Source organism: Myxine glutinosa, chromosome 2 (genome assembly GCF_964187855.1).
Source record: "Myxine glutinosa chromosome 2, kmMyxGlut1.1, whole genome shotgun sequence".
NCBI lineage: Eukaryota > Metazoa > Chordata > Myxini > Myxiniformes > Myxinidae > Myxine > Myxine glutinosa.
In genome coordinates this window covers 239,448,631-239,476,480 of record NC_136262.1, presented here as the reverse complement: position 1 = coordinate 239,476,480, position 27,850 = coordinate 239,448,631, and the positions used below count along the sequence as shown (strand labels likewise).

The following is a 27,850-nucleotide window of genomic DNA, read 5'->3' as shown; positions in this document are numbered from 1 at the left end:
AGCAACAGCCTCAACGACAACTCTGAGGTGACGGGAGGTGAGTGTCCTCTGTCTCCTCACCCTATAAATAGTCTGAGGTAACATGTCCGTCCATTTATTCCGTCGTGCCCCCCTTTGCCCCACCACTCAGTCCCGCCTTGTGTATACGGTCGAACAAACCCCCTTCTCTTCTTCCCATACCCCCTCAGTATAATAAGTGTGTTTAGTTATTTATTTATCAGCCCCCGGTTCGTCACGACTCGCAAACTTTCACTACTTAAAAACACCGCCTTTTTCGGAACCTTCCTGACATTTCAAACCTCCACAAGCAAGTGCTACTGTTACTGTTTACTGAGGTAATCGAATGTCCTTCCGCAGTCGTGGTGGTGACTGTGGCGCGATTTTTGTGGTAACCGTCGTGGTGGGTCCACCGTAATATTTGTGGTAGAGGTGATTCCGCGTATGTTGTTGTGCTTATGGTGGACTGGTGGTAGTTCTACAACTTTAGTGATGAATCTACAGTTTTGGTAATGATGAAGGTGGTGGGTCCCTTTGGTCTGATGGTGGGTCCCTTTGGTGTGATAGACTAAAAGGTCCCTTTGGTCTAGTGGTGGGTCCATTTGGTCTGATGGTGGGTCCCTTTGGTGTGGTAGTGGGGCCCTTTGGTGTGGTAGTGGGGCCCTTTGGTGTGGTAGTGGGTCCCTTTGATGTGATAGTGCATCACTTTCGTGTGGTAGTGGGTCCCTTTGGTGTGATAGTGGGTCCTTTTGGTGTGATAGTGGGTCCTTTTGGTGTGATAGTGGGTCCTTTTGGTGTGATAGTGGGTCCCTTTGGTGTGGTTGTGGGTCCCTTTGGTGTGATGGTGGGTCCCTTTCGCGTGATGGTGGGTCCCTTTGGCGTGATGGTGGGTCCCTTTGGCGTGATAGTGGGTCCCTTTGGCGTGATAGTGGGTCCCTTTGGCGTGATAGTGGGTCCCTTTGGCGTGATAGTGGGTCCCTTTGGCGTGATAGTGGGTCCCTTTGGCGTGATAGTGGGTCCCTTTGGCGTGATAGTGGGTCCCTTTGGCGTGATAGTGGGTCCCTTTGGCGTGATAGTGGGTCCTTTTGGTGTGGTAGTGGGTCCTTTTGGTGTGGTCGTGGGTCCTTTTGGCATGATTGTCGGTCCTTTTGGTGTGGTAGTTGGTCCCTTTGTTGTGTTAGTGGGTCCCTTTGGTGTGGTAGTGGGTCCCTTTGCTGTGGTGGTGGGTCCCTTTGGTGTGATGGTGGGTTCCTTTGGTGTGATGGTGGGTCCCTTTGGTGTGATAGTGGGTCCTCTTGGTGTGGTAGTGGTCCCTTTGGTGTGGTAGTGGGTCCCTTTGGTGTGGTAGTGGGTCCCTTTGGTGTGGTAGTGGGTTCCTTTGGTGTGGTAGTGGGTCCCTTTGGTGTGGTAGTGGGTCCCTTTGGTGTGATGGTGGGTTCCTTTGGTGTGATGGTGGGTCCCTTTGGTCTTGTGGTGGGTCCCTTTGGTCTAGTGGTGGGTCCCTTTGGTCTGATGGTGGGTCGCTTTTGGTCTGATGGTGGGTCCCTTTGGTGTGGTAGTGGGTCCCTTTTGTGTGGTAGTGGATCCTTTTGGTGTGGTCGTGGGTTCCCTTGGTCTGGTGGTGGGTCCCTTTGGTGTGATAGTGGGTCCTTTGGTGTGATAGTCGGTCCCTTTGGTGTGATAGTGGGTCCTTTTGGTGTGATAGTGGGTCCTTTTGGTGTGATAGTGGGTCCTTTTGGTGTGATAGTGGGTCCTTTTGGTGTGATAGGGGGTCCTTTTTGTGTGGTAGTGGGTCCTTTTGGTGTGATAGTGGGTCCTTTTGGTGTGATAGTGGGTCCCTTTGGTGTGATAGTGGGTCATTTTGGTGTGGTAGTGGGTCCTTTTGGTGTGATAGTGGGTCCCTTTGGTGTGATAGTGGGTCCTTTTGGTGTGGTAGTGGGTCCCTTTGGTGTGATAGTGGGTCCTTTTGGTGTGATAGTGGGTCCTTTTGGTGTGATAGTGGGTCCTTTTTGTGTGGTAGTGGGTCCTTTTGGTGTGATAGTGGGTCCCTTTGGTGTGATAGTGGGTCATTTTGGTGTGGTAGTGGGTCATTTTGGTGTGGTAGTGGGTCCTTTTGGTGTGATAGTGGGTCCCTTTGGTGTGGTGGTGGGTCCCTTTGGTCTAGTGGTGGGTCCCTTTGGTGTGATAGTGGGTCCCTTTGGTGTGGTAGTGGATCCCTTTGGTGTGGTAGTGGATCCCTTTGGTGTGGTAGTGGGTCCCTTTGGTGTGGTAGTAGGTCCCTTTGGTGTGGTGGTGGGTCCCTTTGGTGTGATGGTGGGTCCCTTTGGTTTGATGGTGGGTCCCTTTGGTCTGATGGTGGGTCCCTTTGGTCTGATGGTGGGTCCCTTTGGTGTGGTAGTGGGTCGACCATCTTTATAGTTGTATTGTTCGGACTGCCATCTTCTTCTACCGTTCTATTTGTTTGCCACCTGCTGTCAATATTGTGGAGCATCTGCCATCTTTGTAATGGAATGGTTGTGCAGGCTTTGTAGTTGTAGTCGTCATCGTGCAGGCTTTGTAGTGGTTGTAGTAGGGTAGTGTTTGTCGTGGTTGTAGTAGTGTCGTGTTTGTGGTAATTGCAGTAGTGCAGTGTTTGTGGTGGTTTGTAATAGTGCAGTTTTGGTTGGTGGTTGTTGTGGTGGTTGTAGTGCAGATTGTGGTGGTTGTAGTGCACTTTATGGTGGTTGTAGAAGTGTAGTGTATGTCATGGTTGTAGTAGTGCAGTTTGTTGTGGTTGAAGTGCAGTTTGTGGTGGTTGTAGAAGTGTAGTGTATGTGGTGGTTGTAGTTGTGCAGTTTGTGGTGGTTGTTGTGGTTGTAGTGCAGTTTGTGGTTGTTGTGGTGGTTGTAGTGCACTTATTGTGGTTGTAGTAGTGCAGTTTGTGGTGGTTGTAGTAGTGCATTATTTGTGGTGGTACTTCCCTAAAGGGTTTATGAAATCTGTGAGTGTTGTCATAGTGTAGTGTTGTGATCAAGGTGTGAATTGCCTTCAAAACAGTTTTTGCCAAAACGAAAGTTCAGGATCGTACCTGCCTGTGGCCGTGCACGGTTCACCTCTCCCGTCGTACTCGGAGGTGTCACGCGCACGGTGCACCTCTCCCATCGTACTCTGTTGTGTCACACAAGCGGTGCGCCTCTCCCGTCGTACCCTGCTGTGGCACGCACGTGGTGCACCTCTCCCGTCGTACTCTGCTGTGTCACACAAGCGGTGCGCCTCTCCCGTCGTACTCTGCTGTGGCACGCACGCGGTGCACCTCTCCCGTCGTACTCTGCTGTGGCACGCTCGCGGTGCACCTCTCCCGTCATACTCTGCTGTGGCACGCACGCGGTGCACCTCTCCCGTCATACTCTGCTGTGGCACACACGCGGTGCTCCTCTCCCGTCGTACTCTGCTGTGGCACGCACGCGGTGCACCTCTCCCGTCGTACTCTGCTGTGTCACACAAGCGGTGCGCCTCTCCCGTCGTACTCTGCTGTGGCACGCACGCGGTGCACCTCTCCCGTCGTACTCTGCTGTGGCACGCTCGCGGTGCGCCTCTCCCGTCGTACTCTGCTGTGGCACGCACGCGGTGCACCTCTCCCGTCGTACTCTGCTGTGTCACACAAGCGGTGCGCCTCTCCCGTCGTACTCTGCTGTGGCACGCACGCGGTGCACCTCTCCCGTCGTACTCTGCTGTGGCACGCTCGCGGTGCACCTCTCCCGTCATACTCTGCTGTGGCACACACGCGGTGCTCCTCTCCCGTCGTACTCTGCTGTGGCACGCACGCGGTGCACCTCTCCCTTCTCACGTGACGCTCTGTCTCACGATATGTTTGCTTTGGCGAACTCGATGCCCCTGACGTTGCCACTCTGGCTGTGATGCCCCATTTAATACCGGACACGTTACAATGGGGAAGCGGATAGAGATGCCGTTGCCTCTCCATGGAGTGTCCTTTGTTTTACAGAAACTTAAGAAAGCTCAATCGCCAAATTATTACTTCATTTTAATTTTTGGTAAAGATGCAGATCAGTGTGATGCAAAAAGATGGTTTTTGATCTATCTAAATGTGACATTTGAGATGAAGTTTTGTTATATAGTAGAGGAAATGAGCCTGAAAAATTCATTTTGAAAAATTATTTCATGTTAAAAGCAGGCATCCACTGGAAACAGGTAGGGAATGGGGCGGTGCACCGGGGGAGGGTGGATGCCAGCTGAGATCCTTTCGAAAAGGGTCATTTTAAACCCTTTTTTTGCTAAATCAGTATTTCCGAAGTGTTGAAAAAGAGAAGAGATGTTTGTAACAATATCCCATTTATTTGCCCAGCCATTTTACTCTACATGGGGTTTTTATACATCATTTTGTTGCTGATGATATTGCCTACAAAATGCATCTCAGTATTTTTTTAAATATATATAATTAATGGGTTACCATGGTTACAGTGGGGGTCAAAGGTCAACCTATGGCAAAAATATATAATTTTCTCACACTTTTAATAGATAGGCAAAATGCCATATAAAACTAAATTTACTGGTTCTAATTGCTTTTATTTATCAATCCTCACATAGAAGAGCAGTTTTTAGTGAGGGAAGATTGATGTAATACCCCTCTGTGGGCAATTAGTGAAGGGTGAAAATTAACCTTTTCTTCAAAAATACATAGAAATTGTGAAAAAAAACCCTCTGTTTTGTATTTATCGGTACATGGAATTGTTAAGTGTGATGTTATAGCATACAGTATGCATTGGAAAATGTCTCCAAACCACCATGGTCAAGATTCCTAGTATTGTTTGAGACTTTATTCTGTTTGCCAACAACCTACGGATAACATAGTTTGAACCGGGGCTCCGACTACCTACACATCTTCATCATCATCCTGTGAATTGGTGCATGATCCCCTACAAGTGCAAGCACGAATGCAGGTCTTTTGTCCTGCACGGAAACAGCCGCATCTTTTTCCACAACCAGATGTGCAAAAGCAGCTCACAAGCTCCTTGCAAGCTTTTGGAAGAGGGCTCAGGGTCATCAAATTGGGAACGAGGTTTCCACTACTATCATCCTTCCATCCACTTGTTGTTGGATCAGGCAGATCTTGCACTGGGCTTAGTGACTCCTTCCAGACAAGGCATTGGTAGTTTGCTCGACGAATATGCATTTCCAGTGCATCCTTGGAGGGGGGAAGAGCATCAAGCAAACGCTTTCCTTGAAGGAACATTTCTCGGCGAACTTGATCAATTGCCGTAAGAGGGGTGGTTTTTAGGTACAGTTTGCACACAAACTTCTCAGCGTCTTGGATCAATTGGTCACTGATGTTTTTAGACCCCATCTTCTGGAGGCATGCTGACTCTTCAGTGAACACTTTCAACGCAGTCTTCCTCCCTATACCAGCGAACTGGCTGACTGTGTCACAACCTGTTAGTGCATGGAATGCAATAATTCTCTGAATTTGGTCTTCTGGTAGTGAGATCTGATGGATGGGGATGAAGGGACGTTTTGATTTCAATCCTGAACTGAACCACACCTCTGGAGATAGGTGATCTCGCAGGCCCAGTGCCACAACCAGGACATCTGTGTCTCGGCATTGAAGGACACATCTCTGGTAGCCCTGTAGTGTCGCATCCCTGGCATGCAGGATGATCCTGGTGTCCGCCTCTTCATGGTTTGCGTTTTTTTTTTTTTTTTTTTTTTTTTTTTGTATACAAGATCGAGGCTCGTGAAAGAGCTAACATTAATCACACAAAAAGACAAACCGACACACAAAACACAAAAAACAAGGGGAGCGGTAGACAAGATGGGGAGAGAGGGGGAAGGACACAAAAGAGAGGGGGAAGGACACAAACACAACATTTGAGAGCAGGGACATCGGGAGGACTTGGGGGGAGGTGGGAGAGGATTAAAACATATGAACACTGCAAGGACTCTGGGGTGAATTACCGGGGGTAGAAAAGATCAAGGTTTTCGATGGGGGAAGATAAGAGATGGTGGTGAACAGCTGTTTTAAAGACCTGGAGGGAGGAGTGGGATTGAAGGGAGTGGGGGAGTTTGTTCCAGAGGCGGGAGAAAAGGGGAATGAAAGAGTGAAGGTGAGCAGAGAGCCTAGACTTTGGCAGTTTAACCAGAAGAGGGTTGCAGGCAGATCTTGTGCGACCTGAAGGAATATTGGGGGGACAGAGCACAGAGAGAGCTGGGGGAGCAAGGCCGGAGAGGAGTCGGTAGAAGACAGAAAGACCACCAACCTGCCTGCGGTGAGTGAGTGAAAGGCCCTTGGCGTTGACTACATCGCAGGAGATTCCAATGATTCTGAAAGCTTTGGCCTCAACAGCGTGAAGCCGAGCAAGGTGTGAGGCAGGAGCACCAGCCCAGAGGGGGGAACAGTATTCCATTGAGCTGCGGCTGAAAGCCTTGTATGTGGTGAGGAGCTCAGGTGAGCCAAGGAAGGACTTCGCACGACGGAGGATGCCCAGTCGGCGACTGGCTTTCGAGGCCAGCTTGGAAATGTGGTTTTCCCAAGAAAGATCATGGCAGATAGTGAGACCCAAAAGCTTGAGCGACAGAACTTCTTGGAGAGGATTGTTGAGAAAGTAGATGGGAGGGTTGTCCAGTCGGTCCTTTCGGAGAGACATTGTAAGAGTGTGAGATTTGTCAGGATTGAAAGACATGTTCCACTTGTTTGACCAGTCTGTGATTTTGTCCATGTCTGCAGAGAGTGAGGAGGCTGCAGGCTGCCGATCTGAGGGATGAGGAATGGAGCGACAGAGAGTAGAGTCGTCAGCAAAGAGATAGAGAGGATTTTCAAGAGAGTCAGAGAGATCATTGATGAAGACCAGAAAAAGCACAGGGCCCAGAACACTACCTTGGGGAACTCCAGCCTGAACAGGAAGAGGAGATGAGAGAAACCCATTCAGGGCCACACGTTGACTACGACCAGAGAGGAAGTCCGCCAGCCATGCGTGGAGATTTCCATGGATACCAAAGGAGGAGAGTTTGGAGAGCAGAGCAGGGTGCCAGACCATATCGAAGGCACGTGAAATGTCAAGGGAGACAGCTCTAATTTCCTGTTTGGCGTTGAGGACCTCCATCCATTGTTGAGAAAGCAGAAGCAGCATGTCCAGAGTAGAGTGACCAGGTCTGAAACCAAATTGATGATCAGAGATCAAGCCATTGGAGAAGAGGAAAGATTTAATATCTGAAGCAATGATGGATTCCATGACTTTGCTGATAATTGGGAGAAGGCTGATTGGTCTGTAGTTGCTGGGATCTGTTTTTGCACCTTTTTTGTGCAAAGCGGTGATGTTGGCTGATTTCCAAGCAGATGGCAGATGACCTTGAGCAAAAGAGAGGGTGAAGAGAACAGAAAGAGGGAGTGAAAGTGCAGAAGAACATGATTTTAGGACCTGTGGGCTGATGCCGTCAGGACCAGTTGCAGAATCAGAGTCGAGGGTTGCCAGAAACTTTTCCACCTTGTCAGGAGGAAAGGACACAGAGTCCAGGAGCAGCTGGGTACGACTGGGTACGGTGGGTACAGAGAGGGATGGGTTTGGGACACAAGATTTAGAGGCAAACACAGAGTTGAGGCATTCAGCTTTTTCACGTGCGGAGTCAGCCGTTAAGCCGTTTGAGGTGAGGGAGGGGATGGAGGGGGAACAAACACCAGAAACAGATTTGACCAGACGCCACCAGGATTTGGAAGAGGGAGACAGATAAGAGAGTTCGGTCTTGAGAATGGTGAGATATTGTTTCCTGGCTCTCCTGAGGGTGGACACACACTTGTTTCGGGCTTTGTGAAAGGAAATGAGATTTCCTTCCGTTGGATTTGCTTTCTAGGAGACGAAAGCAAGTTGTTTCAGGGCAACAGCCTCACCACAAGATTCCGTGTACCATGGACGGGAGGAAGGGTATGACAACTGAAGACGAGATGGTATAAATCTGTGCATGAGAGCAATTTACTTTGAAAGAATTCCCAGGATGAGTTGATGTCAGAGGCGGTAGAGATGGGAGACCAGTCCAGATGATTGATGGCTGCTTGAAGACCATGCCAGTTGGCCTGAGTGAAATGCCAGACTCGTCGACGCTGAGGAGGCTCTCTGAGAATGGTCAGAGAGATGTCCACTTTGACAAGCACATGATCAGATGAGCCGATTGGAGCAGAAGAAGAGCAGCAGACATTTTCAGGGAAGTTTGTCATAACCAAATCCAGAAGAGAAGATGCTCCGTTGACTGAGATCCGGGTCGGGAAATTGACAGATTGTGTCAATCCCAGTGAGTCACAGAAGTCCTTTGCTGAGGTGCCATGACTGGTGAGAGAGGTACCCACACCCAGCCAACTGGCATGGTGACAATTGAAATCACCACATATGAGGAAGAGAGAGTTGGGATGGGTAGATAGAAGTTGGTCCATATTATCAGACAGTGAGATGTAGATGGAGTCATCGCTGATTGGTGGACGGTACAACACACATATGAACAAAAGGTGGGAGCGAAGGGGAAGCCGTAGCCAAAGGTATTCCTGGGGGTGAGGTGGAGAGAGGGCAGTGGAGGGCGAGTGAGGAAGAGAGTTTTTTATAAAGATAGCAACCCCACCTCCAGGACGAGGCTCAGGTCTATCATACCGGAGGAGGGAGTAACCTGGGAGAGATACCAAGGCATCAGAGACATCATGAAGGAGGAAAGTTTCTGTTAAGCAGATCACATCTGGTTTGTCAGAAGCAACCTGTATGGAGAGGTCAGTCAAGTTTGAGCGAAGGCCCCGGATGTTTGAGGTCCATACCGTTAATGAAGAGGAAGGGGGAGCATCGGGTCCAGAACAGGGGGGGGGGGAGGGGTAGGGTAAGATGTGGAAGAGGAGGAAGAGGTAGGGAGAGCTGTTGAAGGTGTGTCAGAGATTTCAGAATAGCTTGGAGAAAGGGAAGAATGGGGCGGACAAAAGGTTTGATGGAGATTGGGTGAGGCACAGTGAGGTGTTATTTGAGGAGGGGGAAGAGCAAGGCAGAAGGTTTGGGGAGATGAAGGTGAAAGTTGGAAGGAGGAAGAAGCAGGGAGGATGCTTTGAGGAGGAGGGGTGAGAGGGGAGTCTAGGAGGGGAGGAGTGAGGGAGAGTCTCGGAGGGGAGGGGTGTGGGGGGAGTTTAGGAGGGAGGGGAGGGAAGGGGCAAGGGGGGAGATTTGAAAGGGATGGGTGATGGGGAGGATTTGGAGGGGAGGGGTGAGAATGGATTTTGAAAAGTGTACGATTCATGGGAAACGAACATTTTTTGCAAAATGAGTTTGAGACCTTCGAGTCAAAAATACGTTTGAGGACACTGGAGGAGGGATGGAGTTCTGGATAGTTTAGGGAATGTAGAAAGGAGGAACTGTAAGAGATGGTATTATATATATTTTTTGGAATGAATAGATTTGGTGAGCAAGACGAAAGCATCCTTTTGTAGGAAAAGAAGAAAAGGGTGTTATAATATATGAGAGAAAATAGTTGTTCAGGGGAGAGATTATACATTTCTAACCGCGTGATCGCGAACGAAGAACGAACGAACAAAAAGAACAAATAAATGAATAAGACCTGGGAAGGAAATAGTTTTTTTGGGGTTTTTTTTTTTTTTTTTTTTTTTTTTGTGAGTACAGATATTAAACAAGGAGGTACGGGGTGAACGACTGGGACGAAACAGTGAACGAAAATAATTTCAGCGCATTCGACGAATCGCTGAGAGAAAAACAAACCACAAGGTCGGAGACGGTACGGTAGTCCAAGCCTACGAGTACTAGGCCGCAGAATACTCGATACCATTAACCGACGATTGTGTATACATGTACGAAAAATTAGCACCGAAAATTTTGCAAAAGATACGCTATAGGTACATACACCGAAAGATAGATACAGTCTCGACAAAAACACGATTGAGAAATATCACTTAGCTTCGAAAGCGTGAGCGCATGGAGCAGCTTCGAAAAGACGTGACCTCACCGTGATCTCGCAAGACTTCCAAAAAGAGTTGGTGCTCCTGCCGGTAGAAATCCATACCCTCATCAAATCCTCAAACCCGCCGGCAACAACTAATTCATATGTTGGCTGTAGCTCCTTCTCCGCCATCTCTACGAGAGATCCGGAAAGAAATGTTGCCAAGTCAGCCTTGTTGGCAGAGAGGCTGAGGAATGAGTTGAAGTTGGAGGGGAGCTTCACGGTCTTTGAACTGATGACACGTCTGATTGGGCGGGTTTTGCCGGCTCTTTTTTCCCTTGTGCCAGACTTGATGGAGACCTCCTGATACCGATCGAACACAACATCAACCCTGGAGTACATGGGACCAAAGCGGTTTAAGACACTGGTACAGAATACATTGCTCAGATCTCCAAAAGTCTCTGATTTCTCAGGCTTGCCAATTGCTTGTATCAGTGCAGGGCCGACAATGATCAAGCAGGTTTTCGCTGTACTCTTGGGAAGGTTTTTTGACACTTCTATGTCCTTGGTCAGCATTTCTTGAAGCTGGGACTTGTCGGTAGAATGGAGTTTCCCATTGGTGTCTGCTAGTGCACGTGGGACTGATGAAAGCTCATGCCTCAGGATGTTATTCAGGTCTACATCTCTCCCTCCCTGTGCTGCCACAACCAGTCTTTGGATTAGATTCCTGTCAGCTTTGATCTCTTTCTGTTTGCCAGCTCCACTTGGTTGAATGCTTACGTTGTACATCCTGCTTATTGATGGTGTTTTGTTCCTAGATAATGTAGCATGAAAGTCTGTTGACTTCTCAATAAGGCGAGTGGAGACGAATGTTTCAACTAGGGATGCTCCTGTCTCACCAGCCTTGAGGACTTCTTTGATGGAGTCTCAAACAATACTAGGAATCTTGACCATGGTGGTTTGGAGACATTTTCCAATGCATACTGTATGCTATAACATCACACTTAACAATTCCATGTACCGGTAAATACAAAACAGAGGTTTTTTTCACAATTTCTATGTATTTTTGAAGAAAAGGTTAATTTTCACCCTTCACTAATTGCCCACAGGGGGGTATTACATCAATCTTCCCTCACTAAAAACTGCTCTTCTATGTGAGGATTGATAAATAAAAGCAATTAGAACCAGTAAATTTAGTTTTATATGGCATTTTGCCTCTCTATTAGAAAGTGAGAAAATTATATATTTTTGCCATAGGTTGACCTTTGACCCCCACTGTAACCATGGTAACCCATTAATTATATATATATTTAAAAATACTGAGATGCATTTTGTAGGCAATATCATCAGCAACAAAATGATGTATAAAAACCCCATGTAGAGTAAAATGGCTGGGCAAATAAATGGGATATTGTTACAAACATCTCTTCTCTTTTTCAACACTTCGGAAATACTGATTTAGCAAAAAAGGGGTTAAAATGACCCTTTTCGAAAAAATCTCAGTTGGCATCCACCCTTTCCCAATGCACCACCCGCATGCCCTAACTCTTCCCACTGGATGCCTGTCTCTAACATGAAATGATTTTCAAATCAATTTCTAAGCCACTTTTTCACTTTCGTTTCCTCTACTAATACAGTATATTATTTCTGCCATAATGTTTGGTCTATTCCCTCCGTTAGAAATTCTCTTTTTCCCTCTCTCGGAGAAACGCGCATGTGTATATATGATATATGTGACAATGTGACATGTTGCCAAAAGGCCCCGTTGTGCGTTTGTTATTCACTGTAACCGTCACTTCAATTTTGACCTTGTCAATCCTAAGGATGTCTTGTATATGCAGTCTTCATCAAAGGAAAAACCGTCTACCATCTCTCCTGAACCCTCTCTGGTTGCTCACCTAAAAATACTTCATTGACCCCAATTAATCCCACGTTATTGTGGGTTCGGCCACAAGTTTTTCCTCTCCACCTTCCTCTATCTCGAGCGTCCTCTCCTATCTCTGAAGTCCCGCTGATTCTCTCAAGTTCCTCTCCTCCATTTCAATTTTGGTCTGCCCCTTCCTTTGCCAACTGCATCCATATCGACCTGCATGACCACACCCTTCCCTGACTCCCTTCTCCAGCTCCCCTACCCCCTCCTGTGTGCATGCCCCATCAAACGCAGATATGCTTCTCATGCCGTATTGCTGAATGTGGTTACTTGCCATACATCAGTGGTACCCAACCTTTTTGGGTGTACTGGTGGACCACTTCTCAATCTCTAAAAAATGTGCGGACCACCATATACGACAATCATACTGACGATAGGACATACATACAACTATCAAGATAAAATTGCAACATAAGGAAGATAAACCACAGCCTTCCATCAATGAATGGTTGCTTTTGACAAGTAGAAAATCAGTGTGACCTCATTTTGTGGTGGGGGTGGGTTGGAGCGAATGTTTGTTCGACCTCGATTTTTATTTTTTTTTAGACCTCAATTTTTTTTTTCATGTCGTGAGCAAACTTTGGTACATCACTGGTGATGAAGGTTGTGGTCAAGTTTCATCAAAATCGTGTGTGTAGTTTCAAAGAAGAAAGCAAATACCTATTTTAGTGGGTCAAACCAGGACCCACAGTGACCCCCCTACCACCACCCCCATAGAGTGCTTTAAACCTCAAATTTCTTAATGTCGTGAACAAACTTTGGTACATCACGGGTGATGAAGGTCGTGGTCACGTTTCATCAAAATAATGTGTGTAGTTTCAGAGGAAATAGCAAATTCCGATTTTGGGGGGGGGGGGGGGGGGGGTCAAACCTGGATCCACTTTGACCCCCGGTAGACCCCCTTAGACTCCAATTTTTTTTATGCCATGAACAAACTTTAGCCACAACACAATGAAGATAGTGTGAGTGAAGATGGCGGTGCTCATAATGCAGATGAAAATGGCAGTCGCATGTTACAAAAGATTGGTAGGTTTTGTTTTTCCATTAAATTGACAGTTTATCAGGAATTTTGTATTGATTGATAAATCATTTATATTACTCCAGAAGAAATACGGCACAACACAGCATGGGCACGGCACGACAAAGCACGGACACAGCATGACAAAGCACGGACACGGCACGACAAAACACGGACACGGCACGACCAAGCACGGACACGGCATGGCAAAGCACAGACACTGCACGACAAAGCACGGACCCGGCACGGCAAAGCAAGGACACGACACGGCAAAGCACGGACACTGCACTGCAAAGCACGGACACGACACGACAGAGCACGGCCACGGCGCGCTGCGGCATGCCAAAGCATGAGCACGGCATGACAAGACACGGCACGACAAAGCACGGACACGGCACGACAAAGCACGGACACTGCACGACAGAGCACGGACACTGCACGACAGAGCACGGACACTGCACGACAAAGCACGGACACTGCACGAAAAAGCTCGGACACGACGCGGTGCGGCATGCCAAAGCACGGGCACGGCAGAGCACGGACACGGCACGGCAGAGCACGCACACGGCACCACAGAGCACGCACACGGCACGGCAGAGCACGGACACGGCACGACAGAGCACGCACACGGCACGACAGAGCACGGACACGGCACGACAGAGCACGGACACGGCACGGGAGAGCACGGACACGGCATGGCAGCGCACGGACACGGCACGGCAGCACACAGACACGGCACGACAGCGCACGGACACGGCACGACAGCGCACGGACACGGCACGACAGAGCACGGACACGGCACGACAGAGCACGGACATGGCACGACAGAGCACGGACACTGCACGACAGGGCACGGCACGGCAGAGGACGGACACGGCACGGCAGAGCACGGACACGCCACGGCAGAGCACTGACACGGCACGACAGAGCACTGACACGGCACGGCAGAGCACTGAATCGGCACGACAGAGCACTGAATCGGCACGACAGAGCACTGACTCGGCACGACAAAGCACGGACAGAGCACGGACACGGCACGACAGATCACTGACTCGGCACGAAAAAGCACTGACACGGCACGACAGAGCACTGACTCGGCACGACAGAGCACTGACTCGGCACGACAGAGCACGGACACGGCACGACAGAGCACGGACACGGCACGACAGAGCACGGACACGGCACGACAGATCATGGATACGGCACGACAGATCATGGATACGGCACGACAGAGCACAGACACGGCACGAAAGAGCACGGACACCATCCAGGCACACTTGACACCGCTGGAAAAAAAAATGGACGGCGAATGCTTTGTCCCATTGTTGTAGGCTGAGTGGTGTCCTGTATGTTTTGGGATCGTCGCGTTTCACACTTTTCCTGGACGCCATTTGTGTCTGTGGTTGTGCTGTGCAATGTCCCACTGTCGTTTCAATGCCGTGTCGATGTCCTGCCCCAGTGGAAGAGGTGGGGTGGTGGCGTGGTGAGATCTATCGCCAGCAGGCCAACACAAGTGCTTAATTCACTGCTCAAATCACCCATGTGCATGTGAAAGTAGCTGGGTAGCTAATGTCTTACAGTTTCGAGCGGTGGCTGTTTCTTCCACTTAATCATGGGGATTGCATCTCCTCTCAATCGTGGCGGATAACCACAAGATCTAGCCATCTCTGTTGTTTCATAACAGTGCTCTGTAAAATGTTTTGAGCACAAAAGCGAACATTTTGTAGGCCCGACCCACACTCTGGTATTTTGGACACACCTCATCCAATTTCTGGCAGACAGAAGGTCTTTCAGCCATTGATGTAGCATGAAACCATCTCGGTTTCTATTACTACAACCACCAAGGACGCATCAACCCGGCATATTTATAGAAAATCGAAAATTATTCGCGTTTGAGTTCAATCATTCTGTGATGAAACCCGTAGACAGTACGAATATGGTGGTCGGCACCCAGGTGTGCCCACACAGCTAAGCGTGAAGAAGAAGAATTCGACTTTTGATCGCAAAATTACCTACTTTATAAATCATAAATCAGAAAAAAGACATTATATATATACATATATGAATATATATTATACATTAAATATGCATTTAATATGGAATATTTTTTTTGTGGGGGTGAACTTACTTTTCAAGATGACTTAGAACCAAAAGTTCATTGGAATTATGTTGAAATTATTCTAGATTTTGTTAAGGTGACCTTTAAAAGAAACAAAAACCACATTTGACATTTCGAAGCAAATAAATTGATCCTTGAAAGTGATGGAAACTGATATCGAACTCAATTCACGGACAGTACTGTGTTAAACTTCTGTACGTTTTCCAGAAGTATCTCTTTATTTTGCACATTAGCCCAATTTTTTTTCAACAAAAACAAAAGCTAAATTATGACTGGGATTATGGACAGTAAAATTACAGTTCAGTACTTCGTGTAACCCCCACGAGCGTTCAGGAGAGCACGTACACGTCGAGGCATGCTGTTCACGAGACTTGCCAAAGTTTGGACAGGAATCGCTTGCCATGCAGTGACAATAGCCTGCTGCAATTCACGCACAATGGTAGGCTGCTGGTCCAAGTTGTCGATTTGACGCATTAATTCTGCCCACAAGTTCTCTATCGGATTCCTATCCGGGGACATGGCAGGCCACTCCATATGCTCTACACCACGGTCAGCAAGAAAGTGTTGGATCATGCGAGCACGATGAGGCCGTGCATTGTCATCTTGGAAGACAAAGTTTCCTCGAAAGGCTGCACGAGCAAATGGAAGCAATGTTTCTTTCAGAATGACCCTGTACTTGAACTGGTTCAGGTTTCCATTCAGAACAACCTGGTCAGTTTTGCCCCCTGCATGAAAAGCAGCCCAAACGGTCATCCGACCACCTCCAGCTTGGACTCTTGGCACTATACAATCTTCGTTGTGGGCTTCATGCACTTGTCTGCACACTCGGACGCGGCCATCTTGACGATAGACCAGAAATCTAGACTCGTCACTGAAGGTCACGTGATTCCAGTGTCCTGGCTGCCATTGAAGGTGCTCTCTGGCCCACTGCAATCGGCGCTGGCGGTGTTGTCTGGTCAGGTGTGGCTTTCTCAGGGGACGCCTGGCACGATAGCCTGCTTGAATCAGTCGTTGGTTGACTCGCCTTCTGGATACAGGCACATTTGTCAGTTGCTGCCACTCAGCCCGAAGCCGATTAGCTGACTTGGTACGGCCATTGCGGACTAACCGGTGCAGCTGGCGATCATCTCTCCTTGTGGTTCTGCGTGGACGTCCTGGCCTCGGTATTGGAGTAGGGACACCCCTCTGAGCATTTCGTTTCAGGATCTTTGACACCTGACCTTGAGTGATGCCATACTGCCGAGCAATAGCACGCTGTTTCATGCCACAATTTCGTAAAGCCACCACTCCATGACAAACAGCATTGTCAAGTTGACGGACCATCTCCAGAGGAAGCGGCAATAACTTTTGTGACGTGCAGCAGTTGTTTTCCACCAATACAGAACGCAACAACCGTTATATACCCGATTGTGAAGCCAATCGTCAAATGTACCTGTCCTTACATTTTGTCACGCCACCTGTGATATAATCCTGTTATTGACTTCTTGCTGCGAAAGACAATCAGTGACATGGTTCTTTCAACAAAGACATCACCGAAGGGTAAAATAAACTCACCAGATTGATATACTGAGTTCAGAAAGTAAGCCCAAGTCAAGAAAAAAAACAAATTCCATATTAAATGCCAAGTCTGTATATCGTTTAAAATAAAAAAAGCCTTCAATTTCTGATATTTTGCCTTTTCATTTGGGCCTCCCAATTGAAGCCCCGCCCATAGGGCAGGTACCGTTGATAGTATAAATAATGTATTGTTGGGTATCATGGGATAGATTAGCATCAAGGTGGTGTGAGTGTTTGGGTTCCCCTTTAAGATGTTAAATAATGTGGTGTAGTAGATGGTGTATCAATGGTGGTAAACTTCTGATTCAATAGGTTTTTTTTGTTTTTTTTTAATACGACCTTTAAAATCTTTATTTTATTTCAATTGAATTATATACTTGAACAGTGTGTAACACAAATCGTCATTTTCGCGATTTCAAAAACCTTCAGTTTAGTAGTACTTGTACGCAGTCTCGACCAATCAAATGTGCCACTCACTCTCACAGGGCGGAGGAACTTCGAGATTCTTCCCTCCTCATCTTCTTCTTCCAACAAACAATTTCCAATAAAGTACCATGTCTAAGTTCCAACGAAGTCTCACATCTTTCTTCTCAAAGCCACTTAATCTGAATTTTTTCTTGGGGTAAGGTGTTCTATGAACTCTCTAGTTTCTTCTCTTTTCTATTTTCTTTCGCGGACACATGCTGATGGCCTTGCCGACCCGTATGGGTCAACAGACAGGTTGGGAACCACAGCCAATCACAAATGTAATATCCTCGTAATTTTATCCAATAAATTGTCATACTAAAGTTCTTGTAAAGATGACTGTACATTGACAAACAGAAGTGGATAAAACTTTTGTTTCTATAAAGTGAATGCATGACCTTAGGGTCCATGTAAACTCCACACGAGTGTTGTTGGGTTAATACAGTCACGTGAAAAAGTAAGTACACCCCATGTAAAGTTTTGACTTTTTCAACATATTTCAACATACAGCTATTTGATCTTCATTTCAACAATATTGAAAGATAAAGGTGATATAATATAACAAATATCATGAAACATTTACATTTTGTAGTCCATTGTATAATTTAAATAAACATAAATGCAAATTTTGCATGTGGAAAAAGTAAGTACACCCCTACATTTATCACTACTTCAAATACCTAAAATTAGAATCAGGTGCACCAGCTCAGGTGCAAATCATTAGAACATCGTTAGAGAGGATCTTGGAGGAACCTGTGTTATTTAAACCTCAGACATTTAGTTTGGTTTGCTCTTTGTTGTTGAAGTGTGCGGCGTCACCATGCCTAGATCAAAAGAGCTCTCTGAGGCCTTCAGAAAGAAGGTTATAGATGCCTACGAGTCTGGGAAGGGATTTAAAAAGATCTCCAAACAATTTGAAATCAATCATTCGACTATCTGGAAGATCATCTACAAGTGGAGAAGATTCCAAACAACTGCCAACTTGTTCAGGCCAGGCCGCCCCAGCAAGTTCAGCCCGAGAGCAGACCGCAAGATGCTGAAAGAAGTCTCGAAGAACCCCAGAATGTCATCACGGGACCTACAGGTAGCTCTTGCCACTGTTTATGTCAAAGTACATAAGTCTACCATTAGAAAGAGGCTGCACAAATTTGATCTACATGGGAGGTGTGCCAGGAGGAAACCTTTGCTGTCCAGAAAGAACATCAGGGCAAGACTAAAGTTTGACAATGAACACCTAGGCAAAGACCAGCACTTCTGGAACAATGTGCTCTGGACAGATGAGTCAAAGGTAGAGCTATTTGGCCACAGTACCAGAAGACATGTTTCGAGAAAACCAAAGGCAGCATTTGACCACAAGAACCTGATACCAACTGTAAAGCATGGTGGTGAAAATATTATGGTTTGGGGCAGCTTTGCTGCATCAGGGCCTGGGCAGCTCACCATCATAGAATCCACTATGAATTCTTCATTGTACCAGAGGGTGCTTGAGGATAATGTGAGGCCATCTGTCGGAAAGTTGAAGCTCAACCGAAGGTGGACTTTGCAACATGACAATGACCTGAAACATACCAGTAAATCCACCAAGGAATGGCTGAAAAGAAAGAAATGGAGGGTTCTGGAATGGCCAAGTCAAAGCCCGGATCTAAATCCCATCGAGATGTTGTGGGGGGGATTTGAAACGCGCTGTGCATGCAGGAAACCCCTCAAACATCGCACAGCTGAAAGAATTCTGCATGGAGGAGTGGGCAAAAATTTCTCCCAGTCGATGTCAGAGACTGGTGGACAGTTATAAGAAACGCCTACTTGAGGTTGTTTCTGCCAAAGGGGGCAATAGCACCTATTAGAGCCAAGGGTGTACTTACTTTTTCCACATGCGTAATTTGCATTTATGTTTATTTAAATTATACAATGGATTACAAAATGTAAATGTTTCATGATATTTGTTATATTATATCACCTTTATCTATCAATATTGTTGAAATGAAGATCAAATAGCTGTATGTTGAAATATGTTGAAAAAGTCAAAACTTTGCATGAGGTGTACTTATTTTTTCACGTGACTGTATGTGTAAACTGATGAAGTACAGTCATTTTCTACAATTATATTTGTTTTGTGCATTTTATCTATTCATTTGACGGTCGTTAAAAAGTTCTCAATTCTTATTGTGCTGCATTGACAAGAATGATGGAATGAATTCTAGGGCAGGTGGGTGGTAAGTTGTGTGCTGTCCATCATTCGCAGTTTTAAAATCTGTAACACAAAATGCGTGCCTTTTCTCTTTTTTTTTGTTCAATTTTTTTTCCTCCTTTCAACTCCTTTTTTTGTTTGTACATATTATTTTGTACTAGTGAACAACCCGTACATAATTCCCCCAGAATTACGGACGGGAAACTTGTAACACCATGATAATACGTCAGACATTACCAAAAAAAAAAAAAAAGACGGTACAAAAATGTTCCCCGGCCAAAACGACAAGGTGGGTATAATTATGGGAATTAAAAAAGAAGAAGAACAATCAGGTGGATGTCTATTTTTACAATAAGTAAAAATTTCCTTTTTTTGTCGAGGGTTGTGTGAAGCATATTCCTCTTTTTATATATTTTTGGTCTTCTAGGTTTCTGTTATTCACCAGAAAGATCTACATGTACTCTATCAATTAGAGTAGTTTAAATATGTGTTCCGTTCCCCCATTTTCTATCTTGTATAAAATGATGGCCAAGTTCAATCTGAACATGTTGTGTCATGTTGAATGTAACTTAGCGTCTTTTATTGGTTGTATGATATATATATGGCATACCACGTACATAAAATCTATAAAATATTCCTCTTGGAAAATGAACTTGTTTAATGCAAATAATTCTTCCTGCAGTGGCATTAGGCCGGAATCAGACCTTGAGGAAGGAGCGTCCAAAATGGAAAAGCAATTATCCCATGACTGAGGGTCAGCTACGTAGCAAGCGGGATGAGTTCTGGGACACTGCACCAGCCTTCGAGGGTCGCAAGGAGATCTGGGATGCCCTTCGTGCTGCTTCCTGTGCCTTTGAGTCTAATGATTACGACCTGGCACAGGCCATTGTGGATGGTGCCAGCATCTCACTACCACATGGTGTGTACATCTTTCCCACCAAAATGGTATATTTATGACCTATTTGGGACTTTTCTTCATTGAGGACAAATAGCACACATTGAGGGGGTGCAGGGTATGGGGGGATTATACTTTGGAGTGATTAAACATCTTTCCTTTGAATGCAGCATGTGACCAACTCTACCATTCCATCAATATGCTGATTTGTATTTAATTTGTTTTAAAATAGCATTTGCAAGACACTTTGTAGGTCTTACGAAGAGCTCAAGAAATGTGTGAAGCCCACCCTCTTATAAAGGAAGGTTGGTATGGGCACCAAATACTGCTTACAAGAAGCCTGGTGTTGATTTAACGGCTAAGGTGGTTGGCTTGAGATCTTAGGGTCCTGAGTTCGAGCCCCTGTCATGCCGTTGAATTAACACCAGGTGGGTTGACTCAGTTTGTCATCCTTCCAAGGTAGGCAAAATGAGTGCCACCTGACTGGTAATGGGGCATTGCATCAGCGGCATAGTCATGCCCCAGGAAAAAAATGATGTAGCCAAGCAGCCACAGGCTACATACGAACCACCACCACTGCTTACAAGCATTGCTGCCCACATCCCTTAAGCATAAGTGAATCAAGAGAGAAAATAGGCAGCAAAGCTGCATTACCCTCAACCCAAGAATGTGGGAATAGTGGAATTGACAAGTCAAGGCCTGGGGATGGGATTCTTTTAGGTATGCGCACTCATCTTTGAACTGTCTAGCCTGGGTTTGAATCTTGGCCCAGCTATAAACTGCCACTGCGGTGTTTCACATCCAGGGCAATGCTGTAAAGTGTACATCGTTCATGAGAAAGACGATGAACCCGATGACTCCTCTTGGTGGATGTTTAATATTCCACAGTATCTTTTGCGAAGAGCAGAAGAGTTATCTCCTGCAGCATGAACAAATTCTAAATGCCACCTTCAGTCAAACATCACGTCTGGCCAGTCGGTTCATTTAAATCTTGGGCCAAAAAGCTGAACTGGCAAGAACTCCAGCCGATCTCACAAAAAAAAAAAACCCCACCCTTAGAGGCCATTTTCCCCCGCAAAGCGGGGGTTGGCCTTTTTCGGGCACCGTGGTTGTTGTTGTTTTTGTTGGTCCCCTTTTTGAAGCAATGTTTTATGGCTGGATGCCCTTCCTGCTGCCAACCCTTTTTGTCGCCTTTTACGACAAACAGGGAATTACCAGTGAACTGGTACTCAATTAGCCGACCTCGGAAGGATGACAGGCTGAGTCGACCCCCCTGGCGTTAATTCAGCGATCGACCGGGATTCGAACCCAGGATCCTAGGATCCTAAGCCGGCACCCTAGCCGCTAGCCCAACACCATTTAAATATTGGGCCAAAAAGCTGAACTCCAGCCGATCTCACAACAAGGTGGAAATAATTTGTGCTGTAAATAAAGAGGAAGAATAAGATTTAAACCTCAGGCTGCATCAAGAAGGCACAAGTAGCCCAAGCAGTTATGGGTCCCTTTCCTATAATAGCAACAATATAATCCAATATGTTTCTTGCTGAATGAGGTATGACGCCTCTGACACAGAATGTGTAAGGTCACGTCTACACAATCATCTACGTTACCTCAAAGGCACGTCTACATAAGACAGATGGCATACCACGTACATTTCAGCAACCTACTTACTACCTCTTACCCCTAAGATCCAGTCCCAAAAATCGTTAACAGACAAACATGCAGACTGACAGAGATCTGAAGTGTAAAACCATTAAAATTCACATCAACATAAGTCGGACTATCTACCACGTAATTTCCATTTACCTGCCTCAAACACTTACTGAAACATGGACCAGAATTGAAAAACCTATCAGCTGGACGGACCGATCGGTGGATAGACAGTAACATCCACGACAATGCCACTTGGGCCCAAATTGTCTGAGGGTAAAAATATATTTGTTAAAATGGAAAATGAGAGCAATGCACATAATGAACAAATGTGCAATGAAGCCATATATAACACACACACACACACACACACACACACACACACACACACACACACACACACACACACACACACACACACACACACACACACACACACACACACACACACACACGTTGTATTTGAATCCACCTGGTCCGAGTCCTTCGCTGTAAGTGTATTGTGAAGTGGCAAAAGATAGCGACTTTATTTGTACTTATGTACAGTATTACGTAAATGCGGACAATAATAAATATCAAATTGGAGACTAACAGTGTAACTTGTTACTTGCATCAAGATTTTATTCCGTAGTATGACCCTCTTGTTGTAGTTTGCTCATTCTTTTCAGACTACAAAGTTTCTCATAACATACGAATCTTGTCCAGTAAATATGCAAATTTCTCCTGCAAAAGGGGGTCCATAATCATAGTTCATGCTTGTGCAGAAAATATTACAACACTCAGGCACCACTACGAGCACCGTTCTGATCCCTTTTCCACTTTGTTTGAAAACTGATTTGTTCATACGATTTTTCTCCATTCACTTAATATGCAGAATGACAATAATTAACGTCAGTACTTACTACTTCATAGTATTGCAATAAAACTAGAACGGCACTCCTGGTTGGCCATATCACTCAATGGTGAAGAATCACTTAAAAAATTAAATAATTCCCATATCCGAATCCATATTCAGATCTTCACCAAAATCGAATCGATTCGTCCTTGTCACACACATAACCAGTCCACCAAGTTACGTCCAAATCCATCCATAGCTTTTTGAGATATCCTGCTATGTATCATTTTTGGCCCCATCTCCCAATGGTGAAGAATCACGTAAAAAATTAAATAATTCTCATATCCGAATCCATATTCAGATCTTCACCAAAATCGAATCTATTTGTTCTTGTCAGACACCCAACAGTTCCACCAAGTTTCGTCCAAATCCGTCCACAACCTTTTTAAATATCCTGCTATGTATCCTTTTTGGCCCTGTCTCCCGATGGTGAAGAATCACATTTAAAAATTCTAGTAGCCAGATCCAAATCCGGATCTTCACCAAAATCTATCCATTTCGTCCTTGTGACGTACGCTACCTACATCTCTGCCAAATTTCGTCCGAATCAGTCCACAACGTTTTGAGATATTTTGTTCACAAACAAACAAACAGACAGACAGACAGGGGTGAAAACAACCTCCATCCACCTTCGGTGGTGGAGGTAACAACGTCGTGAATGTAGTCTTAATAACTAAAACGTAACCATAACTGTTCGAATCTCTCAAATATACAGCAAACCTCCCACGGACTTTTGCTGCTATGGAAATAGAGATGCTGAGATTACAGAAAAACTCAATTACACAAATTTGTATTAAAAAGGACATAATTAGATTTAATACGTGTTATGTAGAAAATGTATTTCGAAGATATTTTCACATCTGTTGCTAATTTAGTATGATGTATCGTGTGGAAAGATTGGAGTACGATATGGAAAGGATGGTCCAAACGGCCTTTTTACATTTTTAGTTCCTTTTAAGTCATATAGGGTTCGTCAATCATCTCATTTTATTCGGCATTGTCCCCTCCACACAATGGAGTAATTAATTTTTGAATTCCACGTGGAGTACAGCCAAAATTAAAACAACAGTGATAAACAACTTTTGAACCCTGAGTGATGGATGGTGGGAAAAAAAAATCCACATTGCAGAATGTGAAGCATTGTATGCTGTGAATGGTGAATGGGTATACAGAGGTAAGCAAATCCGCAAATGGTGAAGTTTTACTGTACAATAAATTTTGCCTGAATCGTGCTGTGTCCGAATCCTTGGCATTCCGAGTCCGAATCCTTGGCATTCCGAGTCCGAATCCTTGGCATTCCGAGTCTGAATCCTTGGCATTCCGAGTCCGAATCCTTGGCATTCCGAGTCCGAATCCTTGGCATTCCGAGTCCGAATCCTTGGCATTCCGAGTCCGAATCCTTGGCATTCCGAGTCCGAATCCTTGGCATTCCGAGTCCGAATCCTTGGCATTCCGAGTCCGAATCCTTGGCATTCCGAGTCCGAATCCTTGGCATTCCGAGTCCGAATCCTTGGCATTCCGAGTCCGAATCCTTGGCATTCCGAGTCCGAATCCTTGGCATTCCGAGTCCGAATCCTTGGCATTCCGAGCCCGAATCCTTGGCACTTCGAGCCCGAACCCTTGGCACTCCGAGTCCGAATCCTTAGCGTTCCGAATCTTGAAGAATCTCCCAAAAGATGGACTCGAGTGCTAGTCCGGACTTGAGTCCTCCATCGCTCTTACATATAATATGTGCATACATACTCATATATATATACATGCATTGTTTTGTGCTGCAGTTAGAGAAAATGTCTGCATGTGTTTTCACATATATTCTTTCCCCTCTGTTTACATCTGTCATAGGGACACTTACTGACTGCTATGATGAGCTGGGAAACCGCTACCAGTTGCCCGTCTACTGCCTTGTGCCACCAATCAACCTCATCACAGAAGATTCAACTGAAGACATCGGTGGTGGTGTCGGCCTTGATTCTGACACTGGAGGCTGTGAATATCCGCTCCGGCTGCGCCTATCAACGGGCCGTGATATGGTGTTGATCATTCGTACAACGGACACTGTGAACCAGGCGAAGCGCAGGTTGTGCCAGGCTGAGGCGAGCCTCGAGCCAGCTCGTCAACGTTGGTTTTATTCGGGCCGCTTGCTGGGAGATCGAACACATCTCGCGGACCTCAAAATCCCCCGGGATTTTCTGGTTCAAGTGGTGTTAACGCCAGCACCACCACCAGTTCAAGAAGAACCCACACCAGTTGAGAACTGATTGTTGATGGCATGGTTTTGAAAAAGTGCTTGGCAGTCACCCAGTCATTGACTGTGCCTGCACCTGCAGTGCCTCGAAGGGCTTGATGTAGGTTTGTTGTTGTTGTTGTTGTTGTTTTTGCTCAGTACAAAATTAGTTTCTTGGCTGTAAGACCATTGTTTGATCATCCGAAGGTTTATCCTGACCTCATCATTTTTGTTTTTCATCCTTCCTCCATTTTCTCTATGCCCTCCTTATCGCTCACCCATCGATCGTAGCTGCCACGTAGTGGTCTCAATAGGGCTGCTCGGTGATTGCACACTCATCTTTTATGCATGTATAAACGCTTTACCTTTACGCTACTCCAAATTGGAATTGACCTTTACATTCAAATACGAGATAAATTTTGCTTCACTCAGATAAAATTAAATCGGCGGCGATTCGTTCTTCAGTCGTCATAAAGTGCCATTGATTTTGCTATCTGTGTGTCCGCAAAACCGAATACAAGAGTAGCAGGGGATATTAGATAGGACTGAAGGTAGGAGCAATTTTTTGTTGTTGTTTGCCTGACATTTGTCAGTCCCTTGTTTCTTGAATGGGACTCGATGTGCCGTACTCGAACAATGTCACTGAGAAATCAAAACCTCACTGCTGCTTGTAACTCAGATCTCGTGAAAAAGTGCGCGGAGATTGCTTCGGCAACTCGTAAGGTGCTGAAACGTCCTTTGTACAATGGGACATTACACTACCACGTAGGTCCACACACTACGTGAAACATTCGTTTGGAACGTGGTTTGTCCTGCGCGAGCTCGGAACGATCCTTTTTTTTTTTCAAGTTGATCACAACACAAACCATAATCCAAGAGAATTTAATAGACGGAGATGCATTTGTAATTCGGTATCTGCAGCTCCTTGTCATTTAGCATGTTTTGCGAGTCATGTACTTGATAATTATATAATCAACAATTGTAAATTAATCAGCTTTTTTTTCTTTTTTCTTTTTTTTTCCCCAACTGTATCCATTACCCGAAACCTAAAATTTACTATATTTTGTGCATATGAGTTTATGCTTATTCTACATCTCCAATGAACTGACCAAAGTGCAAATTATTTCTCATCGATTGTTCTACCGAAAGTGACCACTGACCAGCAATAAGCTTGGATTTGACTTCGGCAGGTCTTTTTATTTATTTAAATTTTGTTTTCATCGCTGCAACGATTATGTGACCTCACGACCATCTGCACAATCCCAACACTAAGTCGCACCCTGCCCGGCAGGTTTGCGTCCACAATATGTTTCGATCATTTAAGAAATGGTTGCCGCGCATAATCCGCGATGCTGAGGCCCGGTTAACGGCTGGGCTAGACTGTGTGTAAGGGGTGTTGCAAAACATTTTACTTCCCCCCCAAGACATGCTTCCTTTGATGCACAACCGTAACGGGTTATCGGGGGAAAAAAAGGTAAAATGTTTTGCAACACCCCTTAGCACACTACTTTGGGCGAGCTAGCCGTGTCGCGCATTAATTTCTGATGTGCTTCTTTTTTTCCCCAAAACAGGTGTGCACTGATGCCAAATTGTTTACAGCTTGTGTAGAACGCACGTGCATAAAGGGAGATGGGCAAAAGTTGAAATCCGGGTCTCACTTCATAGCCTGGTATATATTTGACATTTTGTATGTGCACTTGAAGATCCAGTGTGCAAAAGGTTAGCATGTGCTGTTCATTTTCCTTTTTTATTTTTTTATTTTATAAAGTTCCTGTTCGCCCACTTGGACAATAAACAATGAGGTCAGTGATTTTTATGTATAGTTTTTTTAAAGTTTACTATGAAATTTGTACAAAAAAACTGCAAGTTTTGTGTAGAATGCAGTCTCTGGAAGCGATATTCTTAAACAACGCATCCTGTTTCATTCATTCATTCATTTTTGTTCGTCGGTATTTTCTTCCAATTGGGGTTCTTTTGAGTTGTGTGCATGTTGCTATGTAACTGGGGAAAGTGACGTGGCGAAGGAAGCTGTGGGCTAGCAAGATAGCTTAGAACCTTAGAGGTAGGCACAGTCCTCTCGGAGTCGTCTACCCTGTGTTAGAATCACGACGCAGCTACAGACTGTCTTCCCGGTGTTTCGCAAGCAGAGCGATTCATCAATGTGTGCGTCGTCCCTCGGATGGACGTTAAACCGGATGCCATGTCTGCCAGCATTGGTTGGCGGGCGTTAAAGATCTCACTGTGTCCTTCACAAAGAGGACCGAGTTATCGCCGGCATCCTGAACAAATTCCAAATTCCCGTGTCGGTGCGGCGACCCGTCCAGGATTTTAACCCTTGCCAAAAGATTGCTTTGGCAGAACCGATCCTCTGCAAAGAGTACGTACGGTACATTGATGATTATGATGAAGGAAACTGCTAAAAGCACTGAGATTATAATTGGCAATGGCACTTTGTGGGAAGTCTTGTCTTTTAAGAAGTCCTCCACGTTCCATTACAACACACTTCCTGTGAGTATAGTACTCTCATGTACTGGTAGTCTATTTTTTTTTCTGTATGGGTTACTTTTCAACCTCGTCTGTGTGTAAAACTCGTCTTCCCTTGTTCAAGTTAAAAAAGGGAGGGGCACGATTGATGTAGTAAAACTATTACAAAACATTTTGGGATGGGACGGAAATGTGTGCAAGATGATTGATTCACAACCGTTTATTTCATGCATTCTCATAGGATGGAACTGACGGTAACACTTTCTCCCAGATTTTGGTGGATACAATGACTTAATGACTCGCCTGTTTCAATCCACTGCAGGATGAAGGCCTCCTTGCATAAGGATACTGCCCATTCTTTTCTGTCCTCTGCAATTTACGGTACCGGTACTCCAGTTAATCTCCTTGTCATCTCTCAATCTAATCTTCGATCATCCTCTGCGTCTTTCGTTTCGTCAAGGTTGTCAGTTTGTGTTTTTTGTTGTCTATTGGTTGCCTGTTGCTCCGTCTCCAGCCCAGTTCCGT

General features: G+C 45.6%; 1 protein-coding gene across 1 annotated transcript; it reads left to right on the top strand.

Moving 5' to 3' along the window:
- UBTD2 (ubiquitin domain containing 2) lies at nucleotides 1–26,651 on the top strand (the record flags this gene model as incomplete). The annotated part of the gene is given in 3 exon segments (XM_068106051.2): nucleotides 1–37; nucleotides 19,860–20,096; nucleotides 24,460–26,651. Coding segments are annotated over 3 exon segments (690 nt in total), but the record flags the coding sequence as incomplete, so codon positions are not given.
- Nucleotides 26,652–27,850: the final 1,199 nt, after the last annotated feature.